The sequence below is a fragment of the Strix uralensis genome, chromosome 7 (genome assembly GCF_047716275.1).
Source record: "Strix uralensis isolate ZFMK-TIS-50842 chromosome 7, bStrUra1, whole genome shotgun sequence".
NCBI lineage: Eukaryota > Metazoa > Chordata > Aves > Strigiformes > Strigidae > Strix > Strix uralensis.
The window spans coordinates 4,853,362-4,873,671 of NC_133978.1; the positions used below are offsets into that span (position 1 = coordinate 4,853,362).

Below are 20,310 nucleotides of genomic sequence, written 5' to 3' on the forward strand. Positions count from 1 at the left end.
GCCTGGAGGGGCTGAAGAGTCGGGTTGACCCAGCGCTAAGGGACCTGGTGGAGTTGGGAACTGTCAGTGTGAGGTTCATGGTTGGACTGGAGGATCTTCAAGGTCTTTTCCAACCTAGGTGATTCTGTAAGGAAGCAGCTCCTCAGACATGGGGTGTCAAGGCCAGGCAGGGATCGGGGCAGCCTTATAAACCGCTTCTGTGGGCTTTTCTGAGGCTTTTAACCAAAAGGCAGCGTTTCGCAGCCTTTAAATCGAGGCGGCGGCCTCCCCTGAGGCCTCCCGCCCGCCGATTCGCGTTTCGCGCTGCCCCTCCCTCTTCATCGGCGGGCGCGAGCCCGGCAGGGGGCGCTGGCGTGAGGGCGCGGCGGGGAGGCGCCGGGCAATCTCGGTGCCGGGGCGGGGAGGAGGAGCGGGGCCGCGCCGGGACCGTGCGAGGCCCAGGAGGAGGAAGAGGAGGAGGAGGAGAAGAGACAGCGATGGTGAGCGGGGAGTGTGGGGTGGTGGGTCCCTGACTAGGCCGGCACACGGCGGGGCGTCCCGGCGCGGCCTGCGCTGCCCCGGCCCTGAGGCAGCGAGGCCGGGGCCTTGTCCCGGCGGGGGGCGGGTGTGGGCCGGGGGATGTCGGTCGCTTCTCAGGAGCCACTTGGCCGAGCTCGGCCGCCGGCGGGGGGGTCCGGGGCGGCGGGGGGGGCTCCGCCGGAGCCCCCCTACACCGCCCTGGACCCCCCGCCGGTGGCCGGGCGAGGCCCGAGCCGTACCCCAAAACAGGCCGGGGGGGTGTGTGTGTCACTCTTGCAGGCCTGCTAGCCGTGCAGTGCTTTTCTTGTCTCCCACAGGTGTCTAGTTTCAGGGCAGGGAGGATTAGGAAGGGTATCTGTGAGTGGCTCTGTGGGTTGGGTGAAGTAGAAACTGTATTTTCCGCTTGTTCTGGATTTTGGTGAGGGTGCCTGAGTTCTGCTAAAAGTTGCTGGCTAATAGGGATCCTGCTTACTTTTTTTTTTTTTTTTGGCTAGAAGTAGTAGAGAAGCAAACTCCAATCGCAACTGGGAGTGCTTGAAATATAGCTGCCTCTGGCACACAGTGGTATGGCATGCATTTTCCGAGTCCTCAAACCTGGAAGGGGTGCTAGCTTTTTTTTTTTTTCACCCCCCCCAGGAAGGTACTTTGCAATCGTGGCTGCTACTGGGTGGTAGATGAAATAGTTTCATCTCTGGCTGACTGCCTTTTCCCACTTGGTCAAGGGGAGCGACTGTCCGTGGCCGAACACTCAAGTGCTGTTTCTTCTTCCCACTCTGGCATGGAGCGGTGTCCAGCCAGTGTGTCACCAACTCTGTGTGGGGGACAAAGGCAGGGTCCGTGGCATGCCTTGTGTCTCTTGGCACGTGTAGCGTGGGGCAGCACCGAGAGCTTGCACGGCTTGTGTTTCGGTTGCTTTCAGCTGCCAAAAGTTAGCTCTTTTGGAACTGAGTAAATACTGCGCACCTTGTGCACGGTGTGGTCTAGACTAGCCTGGGGTTGCAGGAAGCATGCTGTGTGATCAGACTGTTATCACCTTAGTCTCTCTGTGCCAAGGCTTTGCGGAGAAAATAGTTAATTACTGCGTCTGGAAGACCTGCACAGGTCTGTTGTTTTATTTGTTAGACTAGACAGTAGCTATTGCACAGGGTTGCTGGCTTCTGGAAAGCAAATGAAGTTGGCTGTATGCTCAGGGGCTGAAGCTTTCTCAGGAGAAACACTGATACGTAGCGTTTTTTCGAAATTGTAGTTTTACTCTGCGATCCTTCCCATGGCCTTAGCAAAAGGGATTGCGAGGCACTAGAAATTTTCATACCTAGATGAAGAAAAATGTTGCTTCTCCTATGTACTGCACACTTACAGCCTACTAAGTGTTTTCCACCCTCTCACTACCTTTAAAAGTCATAGATGAACCTGGGCAGGGGAGGGTCTGCTGAGATGATACTTTGCTCCTTGCCTCTGATTGCTCCAGTACATGTTTCCACTGTTTGGTGGTATTAAGATAAACCTAATCACAGCGTTTATTGCGTGTGTGTGGTTTGACTGGTGTGGCAGTGATCAAAACCTCGCTGTGACTCCTTTGGCAAAAGGGATTCAGTAGAGCCCATTTCCATCAGTACGGATTTTGAGGTGCTGCTTGTCTCTTCTGCCAAACGCATAGTTCTGGCAATAAAAGGTGTAGTTCCAATCTGATCTCCTCTTGCGTTAGCCGTCTACCACCACAGGCCCCAGGTGTGTGGTGAGGGTTGTTTCAGAAGGCCTGATCTGTTCACACTCTTTGGTTTTTGGAAATGGAGTGATGTTTTTGACCTAGATCTATTACTGTCCTTCCCTGTGTCCCAGGTGGTCAAAGCCATTCCCTTTCAAGTATTAGCAGGCCTTCCTTCTGCGGTATTTAGTCCTGAAATCCCTTTGTGTACTGACTAAACAGTTATGGCCCTGCTAACTACTGGTTACTGTAGGGATAGGGGTTTTGAAGTAAGTTTTAATACTGTCTTTAGAGCACGATGTGTAACTGAGATTTGGATTCTGTCAATTGATGTTGTAGTAGCAGGCACGTTGGTCTCTTTGCAGTGGGCTGTGGTGATTGTGATATGATTTTCTTTATTCTTTTTTAGAAAAGATTTGCATTTCCTAGAAATTTGCAGGTCAAAGTCACTCGGAAGCCCTTGTGTTCTGGGCGTTTCCATTTTTTTTGCCCCTCCTAGCTCATCGAGATCCACCTGTGCCACGTATCAGGAAGGGCATGTGGGTAGGTATTACAGGGGCCAAAGGGTTTTGTGCATTGGTGTTGGTAAGATAGCCTTTGAGGACCCTGCACTGTGGTCAGAGTTGCCCAAGAACAGGGCCCTTAATGTATAATCGTGGCATTCAGTTTGTGCTGATACTAGGGGCTTTGTCAGAAGCTTGCATAACCCTGCTCGGAAGCTGTGCCAGGTCTTGGTGCTGCCGTTGTTCACGGATGCCCATTCCCAGAACAATTGCCACGCTATCTGCTTTCAGACAGCTCCCGACAAGACTTTATCTTTTAATGCTGCGTGTACCTCTGCACGGCACTGAGCTACTCACAAAATGTTTCAAATACATACCCGTTTTGTTCTCCAGAAGGCATGCAGAAGGGACTGTGTGATCCGCATCTGAGAGGATGCAGAGGGGAGGAATGACTCCAGATGAGTCCCAGCACACAGGGAACTTAGTGCTTCTTTTATCCTAATTATTATGGATGCCGGGAGAGGACGTTTCCTTGCAGAAACTGCACCTTCTTGGGGCCGGTGACCCACAAAGAGATCCATAATGGGTTCACGTAGGACATCTATCGAGTCAATCCCATCTCTTAGGATATTTGGGATTTGTGCCACCTGGAGCATGCCTAGATGTTTGCAGAAACTTTGCTTTTATAAATTGGTTTCTTGTAGTGAGCAAAGCGAACAATAAGTAACAACATCTTGTGCGTGTTTTGGGTTAAATGAAATTTGAAATCACACCTAATTTTGGAGTCCTTTGGGCTATTGTAAAACTTCACATTTTTTGAGCCTGAAATCAGCCTTTCTCCATCTTGTTTTGATAGTTTTACGTTCCTTCTCTGCAGTGGAAGCTGGGATGCTGCTGCTCTTACTCTGAGTTGATGCCTTGTTTGTTTTTGTGCTGAAGCTATAATTAACCATTGTCTAACCACTCCCCTTAAACCCTGGGGGCTGGTGGGATAGTATGTATACATTCATTTTGCAGACACTGTATATGGCAAAAAAATAATTGCCATCACTCTGGAAATCACTCTGCCATCACATCATTCAGTATGGCAGTGGTGGAAATAAATGCAACGCAGAAGAAACTGGTGGTACCAAGGAGCTGTGGTAAGATGAGCATAACCTGAATGTGCTTTTCTTTCACGTAGTTCAGCCCATACATCTAAAGGTTCACAATTCTTGATTTCTGAGAGATCCTGTGTCTGATAGCGATCTGTGTGCCCACATCCTTTGGTGAGGAGGGCAGAATGCAGTCCAAACCTCGAGCTATAATTAGGAGCTGACTAACAAATATTCTCTGCTCGGTGCTTATGTAAAGATATTTGTCACTCTGGGGGTGGCAGGGAGGGACGGAGGAGCAGCTTCATTACTGGGGTGCCAATCAAAATACCACAGGCACACGCAGCAACTAGCACCGTCTGAGGCTGAGCTGGTGTTGCTCAGTCCCATTCCCTGGCTCTCGGGTAGGAAGCTGGCTGGCTGGCGGCTGCAGTAGTCACCTGTGGCTAGGCCAGTTAGGCTGCCTAGTTACGCTGGTCGGACGTGCCTTTTGCGGCCAGAGATTGCACAGGCAACAAGGTGTTAGCTAAGGCATGGCTAATTGAAGTCTTCCTTCATCTTAGGAGCAGAATAAATAAATGAAGCTGCTGTGTCGTTGCTGGTTTTGTGCAGTTTATTTTCAGTCAGGAAGCCTTCTGGGAAAAACTTGTTGCATAGGAGCACAGGCCTTAATTACAGCGGCAATACCTGTATTCCGCGAGTAACCGTAATCAGAGTTGACCTAGCTCGTGCAGTAGCTATGAGCAACCTCCCTCTGCCTTGATTTACTACATTGTGTGACACGCCGCCTCGTTCGTCGGCTCTGTTGAAGTGAGGGAAGACGAATGGCACATGCAAACGTTAAGGCTTGGGTACGGGGAGGTGGCCAGAGGGTCTTTGGTCTGGGAAAATGTGTAGATTCAGGTGGAAGCTGAGGATGTGGTTTGATCTTAGTGCCTTCTACTTGCACAGTGAGCCTAAGACTCGTACAATTGCTTAAAATAAACTTGCCTTTAAAAACTACTTTTATTCTGTGGCCCACTTTAAATGCTCTCCTGGGGAAAGGAAGATTCTGCTGATAAAACCTTTTTTTTCTACTCTTCTCACAGGTAAACTTTTCTACTTTACAGCATCAGAAACAGGAGGCACTTGTAACAAGTGTGAGGTCCTCCAGTTTATTGGCTTTCTGTTTCTCTTTTTTTTTTTTTTTAAGGCTTATTTGAGTCCTAAAACTCACAGCTGAGGAAATGCTGTTCTGGCAAAACTGCAAAATGTGCTCTCGTTAGCTTTGGCATTTTTTCCCCCCCTCTTTTTTCTATCATCTCGGACAGAAGAGCATTACTGCAGTTAATTTGTCCTTTTTTGTAGTGGCGTAAGTGCTATCCCTGGAACCAGCTCAGCTAGCTAATGGCTTTTAGAAATAAAGTACTAAGGATGTATTCCTAATCTGTGGAGCTAAAAATTCAATATGTAAACTGCTTGGGTTGCCGAGTGCATTAATATTGGTACAAATGAACACTGCAAGTCCTAATGATAGCAATTAGCATTTTATCTGATACTTGAGTATGTCTTAATGCTCTGAGAATTAAAACCAAATCCTCCAGTAGAGATTTTCCCCCATGCTTTTTAGTGTGCTCATAAGTCGGGCTTTTGAACTGCTTCTAAAATTATCCTATGTCTTGTGAAGCTTTTGCAGGGGGTGGGGGGGAGGTTCTCTTAAGGAAATAAAACTAGTTTATCTACTCTCCTATGATGGGAAGGGAAACCTTTATTTTTTTGATGCCTTCACAAATAAGCGGGTTATTGTCTTACATGAAATTCAGTCCTGTAGATAGGCTTAAAATCAGGCCAGCTTCTTGTTTTTAGCCCAGCTGGGGAAGCAGTAATAGCAGGGGCGAATGAATGCTGTAATCCTGCAAAGCTGGAAGTGCATCCCCTCTTACTGCGTGTGAGGAATGTTTCTTCTGGCTGAGGCTGATTTAGAAAAAAAAAAAAATCCACCTGTTTTTTACTCTGGTATGAGCAGCTCCTCCAGGGCTGCAGGGGAAGGGGTTCAAATGGCTTGGCTGAACATAGGCTATTTATTACCCCTGCCTCCTCCCTGTAAAATAAGGAAGTGGCGTAGGGCTGCAACAGTGAGGCTGTAATCACATGTTGTTGGGTGTAGTAAAAACAGAGTACATTCGCATGCAACCTTTTAAATGCCCTATGGTTTCTCAAGGATTACGTTAGTAATTCAGAAAGTAGAGGTCTTGTATCTTGCTGGATGCTTTGGGGCAAAGAGGTGCTTTAAAAACACTTGAGTGTGTAGTTAGCCAGGGAGCTGAGAAATTGTGTTTCGTTGCTAAATTGTCTTCCATGCCAACTTTCAGGTTGTTTTAATCCCTCTTTTTAGTATCCTCCTAGATTGATCCGTCTCATCCTTCAAACTCTTGTAAGTATGAAATAACTGAAGAAGGAGAAAGTGAGAAATACAGACAAAACTTTACCCTGTCAAACTGTATTCTTTGTGCAGTGATCTCAGATTGTTTTTTAAAGCAAGAAAGGGAAAGAAATTCTTCAATGACTTAGAATTAACATCGTGAAAATCTTCTTTGTTCAAAACTTGGATGTACCATTGAGTTACCATATATCAGTGCTGGTGTGCACTCTTGTAGCTTGGGGTAACTAAAGGTAAAATATTTTGGTTTGGGTCTCGGTAACAGAAAATGGAGTGGAGGCAGAGCCACAGTGCCCTGTGTATGTGGTAGGCTAAGAGCAGAAAGCTGAGTGTTGCTCATTCATCCGTGATGTCTTCGTTATGCACCTGAGCCTTGTTTGCTGGTAATGTGGCTGAGGATAGACTGCCGTGCAGCAGCGTGCTGGGTTCTGTGGTGCCCTGCATCGCAGGTGTCCCACCTGCACTTTGCTCCTCGGGATCACCTGAAGTTCAGAGTCCAGCAGCCTGAATTTGCAGACCAGAGCACTGGTCTGATAGGCCCTTGGAAAAGAGAGAACAGGAAGGGCCTTTCCGGTGGGTTTACTTATCGCTGCAGTAGGATGCAAGATTTGCTACCGGTATTGGTTGAGTCTAGAAAAACTGACTTATTTTTCCTCCTGTCCCAGAGGGGAGCTGATGTGTTGCAGAATGCAGTGGTTTCAGTGGGGAGTGTGTGATTTGACAACAAAATGTGCAGTCAGCTGCAGTCTTCTATCCAGAGCTTTCTCCAAGAGTGAGATCAATCTCTTGCCAGATTTATTTTATTTTAGCTTGGCCATTGGCTTAAGTGACTTCTGTCTAGAAGGTCATGTTCCCCTTTGATTTTTGGGCTTATAGCTTACAGTATCCTCCCTCTTCAGGGGAAAAAAGCATAACCCACTTTATATTTGATGCTGTAGCATTTTCTTGCCATCAGTTGAGAACAGCTATTGAGACACCAGCACATTAGTGGCTCCGTTTCCATCCTTTAAAGTGCAGTTCCAAAACTGAATATCCTGGCATTAGCTCCTAGGCAGTGAACCAAAGTCGTTGTTGCTGGTTGAACACTGCTTTCCAGGGATTTTTCAGAGAAGATTGTGCAAACTCGATGAAACTTAAGTACCACCTCTGGTTAGTTGAAAAAGGTAGCTCTTCCCTTAAATTCTAGGGTTAAATCAGCTTTGTGGTGGCTGGATTGGAGGACTGGGCATTAGCTAGGACATTGCCTAATTGCAGCGGTTTATGTGGCTGCCTTGTTTTCAAGGCTGAAGTAGCTGATGTATTTTTAAATTGCCCTTTGCCAAGCAGATGGGTGCTAATTTGACTTATAGCTGAGTGCTGCTCCTCACGAGGAGACCTGGTTTTGCCCAGTTTGGTCTGTGTCCTTTCAGCCTGTGCTGGGACATGTGTGGTATTAGTCCTCTGCAATGAGTTGACACTGTTGTTTTGCTGGAATTTTTTGGCTTTATGTTTGGGTTGCTTAAGTATTTTTAAACTCTCTCACATCATATGCATTTGACTGCTTTTCCAAAGTAGGGAATACTCATTAGTGTTGTTTTTTTGTAAGGAATCCTGCTTTTCTCCATTGATTATTTGGAAGAACTTGGCTTTCTTTAGGCTGTTTGTAGCTTCTCCAGTTGTATTGGAATGACGTGTTGTCTCTAAAGGTGACCTAAAAACAAGTAAATTTAAATGCTTCTTCTGTTGTTGGCTTGACCCAGAAGTGAGGTCTGTAAAGGGTCCTGAGAAGGAAAGTTTTAGCAGTTTTTAATTTAGTGGTTTACTTAGTCTGTGCAAGTCACTCTAACCCTGCCAAGAGTACGACAGCATAGGTATCAAGGGTGTGTTCCTTCCAAGGTTTATTAACACATCTTTTGAAAGGCTCCATGGACTTTGTCATTTGGAGGATGAAGCTTTATAGTGCTGGAGATCCCCCCAGAATGCTCCCCAGCAAAATGGGGCAAAACTAGGCTTGATGGTGGGTTAAAAGGGAAGAAGGGTTTGGAAGAGTGCTCTGGGGGTGGCTGAAGAAGCTTTAAAAAAAGTGAAGTAAAACACATAACCTTTTGTCTGTAACATGCAACGATCCCCACAAATACTTATTTTTTGGTCATAGCTCCATACAAGGTGTGGTTACCTGGATTCTTCATATCTCTAGACACCTTCTTCCAGAGAATTGTACTGAAGACCCCTGTTTTGGGGAAAATGGCCTTTTTCCTTTGTGCACATCCAGGTTTCCCCACCCTGTTCTTCTAAGACTCTTGGAGAGAGTGTGCTTTCAAGCTATTGATTAGGTACTTGGGCTCTGTCCCGACAATAATTGCTAGTTTGACATTGTAATTGTTATTGCATCACAGTTTTCTGGTTTTTATTTTGGCAGCAGCAGTGTTTGTCTCTTCCATCCTCTCTTTGTGTGGAAGGTACTAATTAGATCTTAAACTTAACGAGTTGCTGAGTACTTGCATCTTCTTTAAAAATCCAGCCCTAGATACTTAATAGACCTGTTTTGGTGGTGCCTGATGAATGGTGGCTCCTTTCCCACTGGTGTATTGTAGTAGTTCAGTCTTCGCTCGCCACATGACAATTCCTTGGGAAACAATATTAACACAGTTGCTTCTCTTGGGCCTTGGTAAGATCTGGTGGTGAGTCTTGGGGCTGCGAAGCTTGTGTATCTTACTTGTCTGCCCTTGGCACTTCTCTCTGAGTATTTGAAGTCTCTCAAGATGTGTGTTTTTAATCAGTGGCTCTCGACTAGAACTGAATGACAACTATCTCCTACCCATTCTGTTCACAGGAATTAAGGAAAGCATGGGATCTGCCTGCTGAAAAGCACCTTTTTAATAGAGAATAGACTCATAGACTTTTTGATGCCCAGTTTGTGTGCATTTGAACTTTTCTCGATATCATTCCTGTTTTCCTTTGTGCAGGATGCCATTATTCCCTACAAGGAAATCCTCCAGATGTATTGGGATAAAGCAACGAGCTTTGTGAATGCCCTGTGTGATGGACTTGAACCCTGGCAACTGGTTGGGTTGACGTTTTCTTCTACGCTTATAAGTGTATGGCTGCATGGCTTCCTCTTCCAATCCGAGAGTAAGTATTTGAAATGGGGAATTTTCTTGTGTTTGGGGGGAAGGGAGGGAGGACGTAGTTGTTCCTAAGCAGTGGAAGTAAGCAGGGCAAAACGCTTGTTAAAACAGACCTTCTGCTGTCAACTAGTATTAACAAAACCCTCTTCCTAATTAAGGTCAGGGCCTGTGTGATCAATGAAATGCCCCCATTCCTTCAGAGGGTGTGGTAGGCCAGCCTGGAACGCGCCTGCGTCTCCTTCTCTTCCTCTTGTCTCTTGCTTTTGGCTAAACCATTTACTTGTCGCAATACTTGTCTTGCTCAAAACCTGGGGAAATTTATCTGAGAGCTGGGTTCTTGTGAACTTAGTCACTGGTGCAAAGTGTCTGGATAACTCTTGCTCTTGGTTGTTTTCCTTCCTGCTGGGGGAGGAGACGTGGTTTTGATTCGGTGTTGGAGGCATGTTTCATCCTCAGGATGTTCAAGATAATTGCATGTGGTGGTGATGTGTGGATTTTTTTTTTTTTTTTTGTCTCCAGAGCATCTTCCTGTTTTGAGTGGTTTCTGATATTGACAGCTCTTCAGTGAGATCTCTTTTGATGAACCTGCAGTTTTCTCTGGCTGTGTGATGGTCAGAGATCACTACCTTGCCCTCAGAGGACAATGTGGTGTTTTTCAGTTCCCACAGGCCTTAGGGTTACACTCCAGTGGCAGTTTGTTAAAAATAGCCAAGTTTTTAACTTGGTGTTTACTTCTGTGCCTCTCTGTTCCTCAGCCAACCTTTTTTCTTTATAAAGGTGGGAGTAGCTGAATAGTGGGAATGTATGTGGAAGTAACAAAACGGTGTGAAGTTTTTGCTCAGTACAGGCTTAATGTTAGCTTCTTGGCTAGTATTTGTACTGTTGCACAGTATTTTTTTTTTAAGAATTGACTAGTTGTTGTAAGATCTGATTAGATTGTCTGAATTTTTCAGGAGTTTGCACTCTTCTCTCACTGTGAAAGCTATTAATGAAACACTGCACACAAAAGTGCAACAGAAATGTTATTGTCAGAGTGTTAACAAGTATTTGCTACAGAATGTGTGAAACTACAATTACTGTCCTTCTGTAGCTTTTCAAAATATAAATGAAGTGAAATATATATGAAGTGGGGGGGGGAAATGGAGATAAAATTGCGAAGTCCTGAAATGGTTGATTTTTAAAGTTTGTTTAGTTATTTCTCGGTGTAAGTGTCCTGTAACTGCGGGTACTCAATTGTAATGCCTCTAGGACTCAAAAGGCATTTTTGGTGGCTATAAACCTTCTGTGTCATCCTGCTTTCATTCCTTTCTTTACAGCTACCCCAGGAGTTTTCTGGTGTTTGTCATCAGTGGCTTCTCTCATTTCAGTATTTGGGCTGTGGTGGAATTTCTGCTCTTCCCTCTGTCTGTCCCCTTCCCCTCAGTCGCCTATTGTTTGCATCACGCGTTTCCTACATCGGATGGCGAGACACCGGGCAAATCCTTGCCATGTTATGGCTGAACTACTATTTCCTCCTTTGTTCCGGGAGCCTGTTTCACGTTGCTGAGTGTTTTTTGTGTTACGGTACTATTCTAGTTTGAAGAGGCAGAAAATAATTTCAAAAAGTATTTTCCCTTTTTTCTGGAGAACCTTACCTTTAGCAAATCCTAAAATCCTTTTCTTTTCTGTAAAATTCCACGTGTGGGTGCAAATTCTCTAGTAAGAAAGAAAACAAGACAAATTACTGAGTCCCATAGATGGCTACTGTTCTGCAAGCCAGATGTTTCTGTAGCATGGTCCACTTCTGAACCTTGCTCTTTGATATGCTCATTTGACTCGCCATGTCCCCTTGGTCACTCTTATTTTAGTTTGGATCAGAAATACTGAGCCTGTATCATGGGCTGTTTCAGAAGTATTGCACTCCAAGTCAGTTTTTTTGTTTCTTAGGTTAATTTTTGACTTTTTGTCTTTCAGGTTTAACATCCCGAACTAAAAAACAGTTCTTTAAACTACTGAGAAAAATGCCATTTGTTGGGGCTATAGTAAGTATTTCAACAGCTTTTATAAATATTATCTCGGGTCCTTGTTTCAGCCTGCATAATGCTCTCGGAGAACTTGCAGTTCTCTGCATCTTTGTTGTAATGTTGCTGTGATCATAATGATTCACAGATACAGATCTGGAAGGTCTTCTGTTGCCACCTGGTTTAATGAAAGGAATAATTCCTAGCTAGTCTTTTTCTCATAGAAAAACTCTCATAACATGGGGGTGATACCTTTTTTTTTTTTTAAACCAAGAATCAGTGAGTGGTTACAGAATTTTCCTGTAACATTTCCTCGTTGTTAGATTTGAAGAAAATAATTTTATTTATGGAGGAAAGGGACAGGTTTGAACTTGAGTTTTTCTTCTGAAACAATGTCTTATTTGTCAGCAAGTGTGAGACAGCCAGGTGCTTGTTGTACAACATGGAAGGATAATTTTTTTAATCAGATGACTGGCCATGATTAGTTTAGAGCTCAGATACCTATTGGCAATAGTTAACATTCTAGCATAAAGATATCAGAAGTTTGTGTAATCATTAAAATGAGACAAGCTTTAGTGTTTGGGGGATGGTTTTTTTTGCATAAAAACTTGAAACTACAGCGTGTTTTAGCATGTTAATGACTTAATGATCAAGAAATGCACAGCTTGGTTTATTTTACCTAGTAAATGATGGTATTGCGCTTCATTGTCCTCCTTTCTGCTTGATGTATGGGCATATTTACGCATTGATTTGGGAGGTCAGGTCTGTTATTGGCAGTTTTATCAAATGACAGTAGCAAAGAGGAACTTTTTCCTTTTGCCGTGGACACAAAAGTGGTTCCCGAGTTTCTCCCCCAGCCCTCTGGAAGGGACTAGCATCCTCCTTTTATGCCATGTTAAGTGCCCCAGCTTTCACCTTCTGACTTGAGTAGCCCTTGATCAGATGAATTAATGACTTGTTCTCTTCTGCTTATATTTTTTGTCTGCCTGTTAGCAAAGGACACCTTCTGGGCCCCTTGTATACGGTCCCAATTTTGTCCAGACTTACCTTCTCAGGGCTAGCGCTGTTAAGCTCTCCTGTGCCAGAGGACTCCTGGTGTGTCCTGTCTTTGTACTCTTCCTGCTCTTTGGTAGGCTGATACCTGATAACCTATCAGTTGCTTACAGGAGGCCTTGACTTTGAGGCATTCCAGTGTCCAAAAGTCTTTAAAGCTGATGATATCTCAACACCTGTGTTGCCTGGAAGAAGAGTCTCTGGAATGTGTTGTGAGAAGTCTGGGCCTCCTGAACGTAAGGCCTGGGTGGGAAGAAAGAAATCTCCTAACTCTGTCTGTAGTGGAGATTTCTTTATTGTTTCTCTCTATTTTCGTGAGTTTCTTAGCTGTGTGTATGGTGGCAGAGGGGACAAGGTACAAAATAGAATGCATCTGAAGACTTCTGCAAATTAAAAACTGACTTTAAAAGGTTCTATGAATAAAAATGCAGTATTTTTGCCTTGAGCTTTGTTTTTTGAAGCGTTAAGGGCGGGCCTCAAAGCTCCCACTGTTTGTTGATACCTAGTAAAGAAGCTCTGTCTGACTGTTGTGGTAGTGGTGTCTGTGCTGTTAAATGAAGCACAGCTGAGCAGTGGCCCAAGTGCCACTCTCAGTTGCCCATACTGGTTACTTGGCATGGTTCTGGGCTGTGCCAGCTCCCGTTTCCACAGGCAATTCCCAGTGTGGTTTAGAGACTGGTGTATGCCAGTTCACTATGCCAGACAGCTTGTTTTTGGAGGAAGAGGTTGGTAGGAAGGAGGAGTTGAACCCTGTGGCTGTGGACTCTGCTATGCTTTTTGGTCATAGAGCTGAAACAGTTCCTATCTATTCTGCTCAATAGTATGGATGGAGCTAGTGGGTTCAATTGTGCATGCACTCAACAATTATGTGTAATATGGCCAGCGCCTCTGTTGATAGGATTTTTTTCTCTTTAGATTCAAAAGAAGATTGATGAAGCCTTGAATGATGTCACTTCCAGTTTATCCTTCCTGAAAGATGAAAAGGATTATATCAAAGCGCTTCCAGAGCAAGGCATGAGCCAGCCTGAAGTACTGGAGAAGATGAAAGAGTACAGTTCAAAAGGTATGAATGTGAGTCTGTACTGCAGTAGAGGTGGGTCTCTTTCAGACCTAACATTAGACTTACTCTCTTAAATGAGTGCTAATGACTCCTGCTCATGGTTTCATCTTAAATATTTCTTCCCTGATGTTGCTTGCAAATTTTTGTCTGTTTTCCTTCTGGAAGTGACTAAGATCAGTATTCATGACTTCTAATACTCTATTTGGGTGTTTACATTGAAATTCTGTTCCTTCCCCAAGAATTCTACACTGATGATGGGAGAGGTAGGGAGAAGAGAAATAAGGAGGAAGTTATTTGAATGCATTTTTGATTACATTTCCGAGCGGTTGCCTTGATGTTCGACTTTTACCAGAAATGTGTCTTCTGTGAAGCCCCAGGGAAAACTCTATATAAAAGAACCCATCTTCCAAGAAGGATTTTTAGGGAATTTCCAAGACACTCTCTCTCTCTTAATCAAAGTCATAATGGTTTGCACCTTTAAAATGCCATTTAAGTAAGGCAAAGTCATGATGTTCTTCTGCTGGCTTCAGTCCGTATAAGCAGTGTCTGAAACTTAGAGTTGCCTTGCTTGTGTAAATATCTCCACCCTGATTTGCGTGCCTATTACTCCTAATGACCAAATTTGGGTGACTTGCTGTCCAGAGAAGATACGACTACTCTGCTTCTATCCCAAATTTGAGAAATGCCTTGAATTTTCTGCTAGAATAGTGCATCTACTCCAAATTCAGAAACACAGTTTCTAAGTCAAGTATCCTATATAACAACGTCCTTCTTTTCTACTTTTATGTATTGCTTATGTAGCTTCCATCTGTGTTTTCCCTCAAATGATTATTTGGGTTCTTCTTTCCTTTTTTTCTTTTCCTGTGGCCCCCTCCTTCCCACACATGTGCACTCCCCTTTAAAACTTGCTTGGAATTGCGGGTTGCACTGTGACTATGTTCACCTTATATACGCTTGTGAAGCTGATGCCACTGAGTTTTATGAAGGAGACTGACAGTTAGGAGAGGAAACAAATAACCAAACAAGTGCAAATACGTTGCTGGGGTGTTTGGAGGCAGAACGTTACTTGGTAAAGTACCATCACGTTGGACAGTGGGTTCAAACACTTTTCAACAGGTTGTATTGCTGATGCTGTTTCCTCCACCTGCTCTCATTTGTTAAAGCTTCAGCAGCATATTGTTTTAGGTGAAATTTAATTGAGGTGCCCGACACTGTAGGTTTTAGCAATACAAGCTTGGCCTTTCCATCTCTTCTCAGCTTACAGTGGTGATGGGTGCTCTTTGAAAGTGGCTTTAACTTTAGCCACTTTAGAGTTCAGTTGATTGGACAGCAGTCTGGGGAGACTGAGTGGGGATTAAGTGGATTACATATTAATATAACTGCTTGCTGCAGCTAGATGTTGTTTATGTGCTGACTCTTTAGTCATCATTTACTTGCAGTTTGCTAAGTTCATGGGGTAGACGATGCCAGAGGCTTAGCGTTACACACAGCTATCTCTGTGGCACAAAAATCATGCTTGTTCCTCATCAGTGACATCTCAAAAGCTGAATGCTCATCTGCAGAACTGGTGAGGGGACTTCTCTGTGCACTTCTACGTGCTTTCTGAAAGTGGCTGTGTCTGCAAGTAGCACGCTCTTCCTTCTCTTTCAGGAGACGTACGCTGGCAGGATGGGAAAGTCTCTGGGACTGTGTACAGTGGTGAAGAGAAGCTCACCCGTCTGCTAGTGAAGGTAGAGTGCAAGCAGTCTAACTTTGCATCTTTGAAGATATCCTTAGCGTCTTCAGGGTGACCAGAAACCCCTCAACACTGTTCCAGCATCATTCAAAATAAATAGGGAAGATCTGAAAGTAAGACTGCCCAACTATGAAGACAGAGCCTAGGGTTAAATGTAGGTGGAAGGGGAATTATTAGCAAAGCATTTGGGTGGTGTAAAGCTGGCCAAGTGACAGTCCCTGTGAAAACACTGTGTAGAGATAACTGGGATCCAACCAGATGAGATAAAGTTGCTGGTTACAAGCAAACTGGAAACTGGTACTGACCTTCAAATTCAGGGAGTGGTAGGAGGCATAAAATTGCCATAGATCAGCTTCAGCAAGCTCCCCCCACAGATGTGCCTTTGCTGCAGGCTGGAGTGAAAGCATCCATGGCTGTCCTGTTACTTGGGAGGCTGGAACAGCTTCACTGAGCAAAACTGAATTCCTCTTGGTTTAAGCAAAAAAGAAGTTTGTAAAATGTTTTTTGGCATTCCTGTGCAGTCCGAATCTTACAACAATGGAGCACTGGCATGCTTCAGTGGTGTCTTTGTTAGGTCTGTTTACCTACTCAGGAAGTTTTCCCTTTGAGAAGGTTGGAAAAATAACCTAAACAGCCCAAAGGTCTGTTTTCAAATATATCTGCTTCAAGAGGTTTTTTGCTAGAAAGGGAAGTCTAGCCTTCTTGCTCCTGGGAACGGCTTTTATAACAGCTGTAATGAGCTCTGTTTGGTGGTTGCTATTGCTGTTTTCTTCTACGCGTTAACATTTTCTTTGCCACTTCTGGGGAAACATAAAGCTCAGCGCAGCCTTTCTAGAGGGGCCTCAGCTTGGATTGAGTGTTGTGGAAACATTCCCCCTGTTTATGCTGATTATTTGCTGGTTTATTCTTCTGTATTTCTTTTAACATCCCTGCAGTCGCTTTTTGATCTCAACTGCAGGAGGTCGGAACTGGCCTGTTCCAGCCTTATCCTGTGAGTCCACGGTTGCAGAATGAGCATGAAATACTGGTTTCCACAGCTGCTTTTGTTGTGGTGGGCATTTGTGCTTTTCTAGCTGCTTCAAAATTCCCCTAAACTTGAAAACTAGTTCTGCAAAGTAAATTTTTTGGCCTGTTTTGTGTAAAGTAATCACAGGGTGCATATTGTGTTCCTTTTAAAAAATAGTTAAATGATTAAACTTGTCTTTACAACAAGAAATATTGCTACGTTATAAAATCACTCCAGAGACCAGAATACCCTAGAAAAACATTATTTCTTTTTTTTTTTTTACCCCTCACCCAGAGTTTCCCAGCTTGTGGTATTTACTTTGCAGCAGGAGTTAAGTCCAGGTTGATCTGCAGTATTGTTATGGCTAAATGCAGATAATTTGCTTATACAGTGTGTATGGTGAGTTCCCAAATCTGTGCTGATAATCTAGTGCTTCATCTGCAAGACTAACTTTCTGTCTTTGTTTTCTGAAGGTATATGAAGAGTTTGCCTGGAGTAATCCTCTCCATCCTGATATATTCCCTGGTTTGAGGAAGATGGAAGCAGAAGTAGTGAGGATTGCCTGTACGCTCTTCCACGGGGGCCCCAACTCTTGTGGTGCTGTAAGTAGCCTGTCTCCAAGTGTCCCCTGAACATTTTGGATATTTCTGACTTTAAGTGCAAAGGCACCTTCTGCTATCCAGCTGAGACTGAGGTCAAGCTCATTCTGATATATGCCATGTTAATGTAGCTATGTGGAAGACTGTTGCTAATTGCTCTTCTTGCTGAAGCTTTATGAGAGACAATTTAACTCAGGGACGTAGTTCTCTAGACAAGACCATTTACTTCAGTTTTTTTCTCACTCTTAAATGATACAGGCTTGATGGCAGTTGGAAAAGTAAATCAGTGTAATATAGCCTGGCTGGTTGTCAGTGGGGGATGGCAAACCAAGCGGTGTCACTTTGAGTAGCTCCCCTCAGTTTTAATCTCTGAACTGGAAATCTGTGAGCCTGCCAGAATGCTAAGATTGAGGACGAGGCCAGCTGGCTGGCTGGCTAGTCACCAACAAGCAGCTTGAAGTGTTGGTGATCAAGCAGGCATGGCACGTACTGTCATCTGTCCAGCTGGAAAGCTGTCTTTCCAGGCTTGTGTGGCCTTCCAGTGTACTACGGTGGAAACCGATTTTAAAGCCTCGATGGAGTGTCTAGCAAGAGTCCAGATTCTTAAACTGATGCTTTCAGAGTTGGTCAAAGAGCAGAAGATGTGAAGTTGCGTGGTGAACTATTGTTGTAAAAATGAGCCATGGCTTCTTACACTCCTCTCTCTTGCTTTTACCATTTTGGTAAGGATCCTGAATTCCTTAGGCCAAATTACCTCTCTGTTTACATGGTGTGAGGGACAGTGAGGTCTTGTCTCCTAGCACGGGGGTCAGGTGTAGCTGGGATACAAACAGGCTGCTTAATAACTTGTGAAGAAGTAGCTCCGTTTGTGAGAAGAATCAGATGAGGCTTTTCAGAGGCAGGGCGGGAGGTGATTGCTGTCTGTAAATACACTAGGCAGGGCTGAAGATCACTGTGGGAGGGCAGTGTTGACACAAGAGCTTATGAGGTGAACTGGCCTTGAATGCGCTTAATCTGACAGTTGGATGCTTGGTTGCATTACGGAGGTAAGTACTGGAGTAGCCTTGCAGTAGGTGTAGTTGGGACCAAACTCCAACGGGATGGAAGATAAAACTTGACTGTGCAGTGTCTGGGAGTATAAGACGTGATTGCCTTTGATAGCAGGAGGTTGCACCCTGTGACCTGACTTGTCTTTTCGGGACTGTATTCCTTGTGCCATCTTCAAGTTTAGAGAAGGAACGTGCCTCTTTGCTTATAAAAAGCATTTAACCTCGCCTCATCTCCTTCCTGGTTTGCAGTGCTGAGAACACTGGTGAGATTATCCCTGGAGTGGGGAAGAGGCTGGGTCTAAAGCTGTTGAAACTCAGCTTTATCAACAGTTGAGATGTCAATTGATGCAACAGTCAGATAGCTCCATGGCACTTATCGTATGCTTGGAGAACTTTGCTTGCTGAAGCCTGCAACGTGTGTGTTCAGTTTTTGTTACGTAAAATGTATTGTAAAAGTGTCAACCTTGTCCCTGTGTGCTCTTTCACTGAAATTTAAAAGTAGAATTGCCTAAGAGGAGTTCAGAATGGGTAAAAAAATGCTCCAAAACAATAAGACAGTGATCACAGCCAATGTGAGACCTCCGCAGATGCTCTCTGGGGAATCCTGCTTTTCCCTCTGTCTCCTCTCTTCTGAGGATTGTGCCACAAAACTGCGGCTAAGGTTCAAACAGAAGCAAAGCAAACGGGGAAGCATGGAACCGGCTGTGGAGTTACGTTCTAGCTGATTGAACAGTCAAATTTGCAGGATGAGAGGGAGTGTGGAAAAGTTGATTGGCCGGAAACAGAAGATTAATTGCATCCCTGTAATTATCTTGTCCAAACGAGTCTCTCCAGTGGACTTTTTGTCTTCCTCCCATGTTGCTCTTCCTGACTGTGAAGCGTCCAGAGTTGCTAATCATTGATGGAGACGTGTGGGTGGATATATAGAGGGCACAGGCTCTTTAAGTAGTTGGGCTCAAAGACTTCCTTATTTTCTTCTCCCCAAAACAGAAATTAACATTTCAGAAGTATTTCTGTAGGCTTGGACAGTTACAAAGTCATTTAAAAAGAGCATTTTTTCAAACTGATGCTGTGTTTTCTGTCTCCGAAAGGCCCTCCTGTAGCTGGTTGCTCAGACAGCCGCAGTTACGCTTCAGTAACTGGTGAGGCTGTAAAACAGAGAGATGGCTAAACCAGGGAGGGTGCAAGGCTGAGAGTTATATTTATCTTTAAATTGATCTGTTCAGGAGATGCTGATGCCCTTTTCTACTGAGAAGGCTTCTGGCTTACTCAATTCAACTTTTGCAGTGTTGAAAACTAAAACAAATGCTTTTTTTTTTTTTTTTTCTGAATTTCATCACTGCTATCTCTGAGAAGCAGTGTGTCTCAGTGCCAGGTCCCTGTCCACTGGATTTACTAACCTGATTTGAGCAACTGGGACTGCTTGTCCAATTTTGGTGCCTGGTGAAGGTCCCTGAAGGCAGATTGGTGGAGCTTGTTGGGGTTTCTGGAGAGTTGTCGTCATGGCCATGCTATGTGGAAAACACCAAAATTTTCTGTCTGTGCTTCTCAGTGAGGCAATTTCACTTCCTTTGTGCTCTGATTTACACAACATGTTGCAGAACGGCGCTTTTTGGGGCTAATACTCTGCTGCTCAGTCTGGGAAAAGCAGCCCAGTGACACGTTTGTGCTGTTCCCAGGGGATCAGCCTGGGGATCCCTACACGGTCCTGCCCAGTGTCATGTGGACATCGTCCTAAGCAGGATCTCTGGAGAGCAGTCCCCTGCTTCCTCTTTGAAGGTTTTCCCTCTGTTTAATAAATGCTAAAATGAAACATGTCTTTTTAGATTTCTGAATGTTGAATCAGATGAGGAGCTTGCATTATTTACAGAAGTTGCCTTTGTTTGAGACCTGGGGGCTGTAATTTTCCTTAGTTTAAACATGGGCATAAAAGCACTAACAATGCCCTTGTGGTGGGGGGTGTGCAGGCATGCCATTTGCCTTAAATTGCACTGAGAGATGTTTCAGGTTTTTAAACAGTTTTTAAAAGTAATCATTTTCAGCAGTGGATGGATGCTTCCTATTTCTCACTAATTACTACTTTTGTTCTTACTTTTAATCATGTTACTCAAGAGCAAAGAGACAGGAATTGGTGATTTTTGGCTCCCAGGAGTTTCTAATCACATTCTTGCAATGATTTGGAAGGACTAATTAAGCTCAGCACACAGAGGAGGAATGGGGGAGTTTGTTCTTGTCTGATGTGTGCATGTGTTCCTGTTCACAAGGTGCTTTGTTTTGCATTGCTGACTCTGTGGATTTCCCCTCTAATTTGGGAGAAACCACCGCTTTTATGCAAGCTTCAATGATTTTCCTTCTTTCAGTAGTTTTTTGAACTTTAAAAACAAAGGGCAGCTTTGAAGTGCAGGAGAAAATTGTGTGGGGGGGGTGCACGTGTGTGTGTTGGACGTCAATCTCTATGAAT

At 44.4% G+C, this 20,310-nt stretch overlaps 1 protein-coding gene across 1 annotated transcript in view; it reads left to right on the forward strand.

Annotated features, from left to right (window-relative positions):
- Positions 1–388: 388 nt before the first annotated feature.
- SGPL1 (sphingosine-1-phosphate lyase 1) overlaps positions 389–20,310 on the forward strand; it is a 32,168-nt gene continuing 12,246 nt past the window's right edge. Inside the window, exons 1-6 of the mRNA XM_074874222.1 lie at positions 389–479; positions 9,186–9,351; positions 11,301–11,368; positions 13,316–13,463; positions 15,111–15,190; positions 16,675–16,803. Coding sequence (XP_074730323.1) covers positions 477–479; positions 9,186–9,351; positions 11,301–11,368; positions 13,316–13,463; positions 15,111–15,190; positions 16,675–16,803 — 594 coding nt within the window. The 5' untranslated portion in view covers positions 389–476. The remainder of the gene's footprint in view (positions 480–9,185; positions 9,352–11,300; positions 11,369–13,315; positions 13,464–15,110; positions 15,191–16,674; positions 16,804–20,310) is intronic.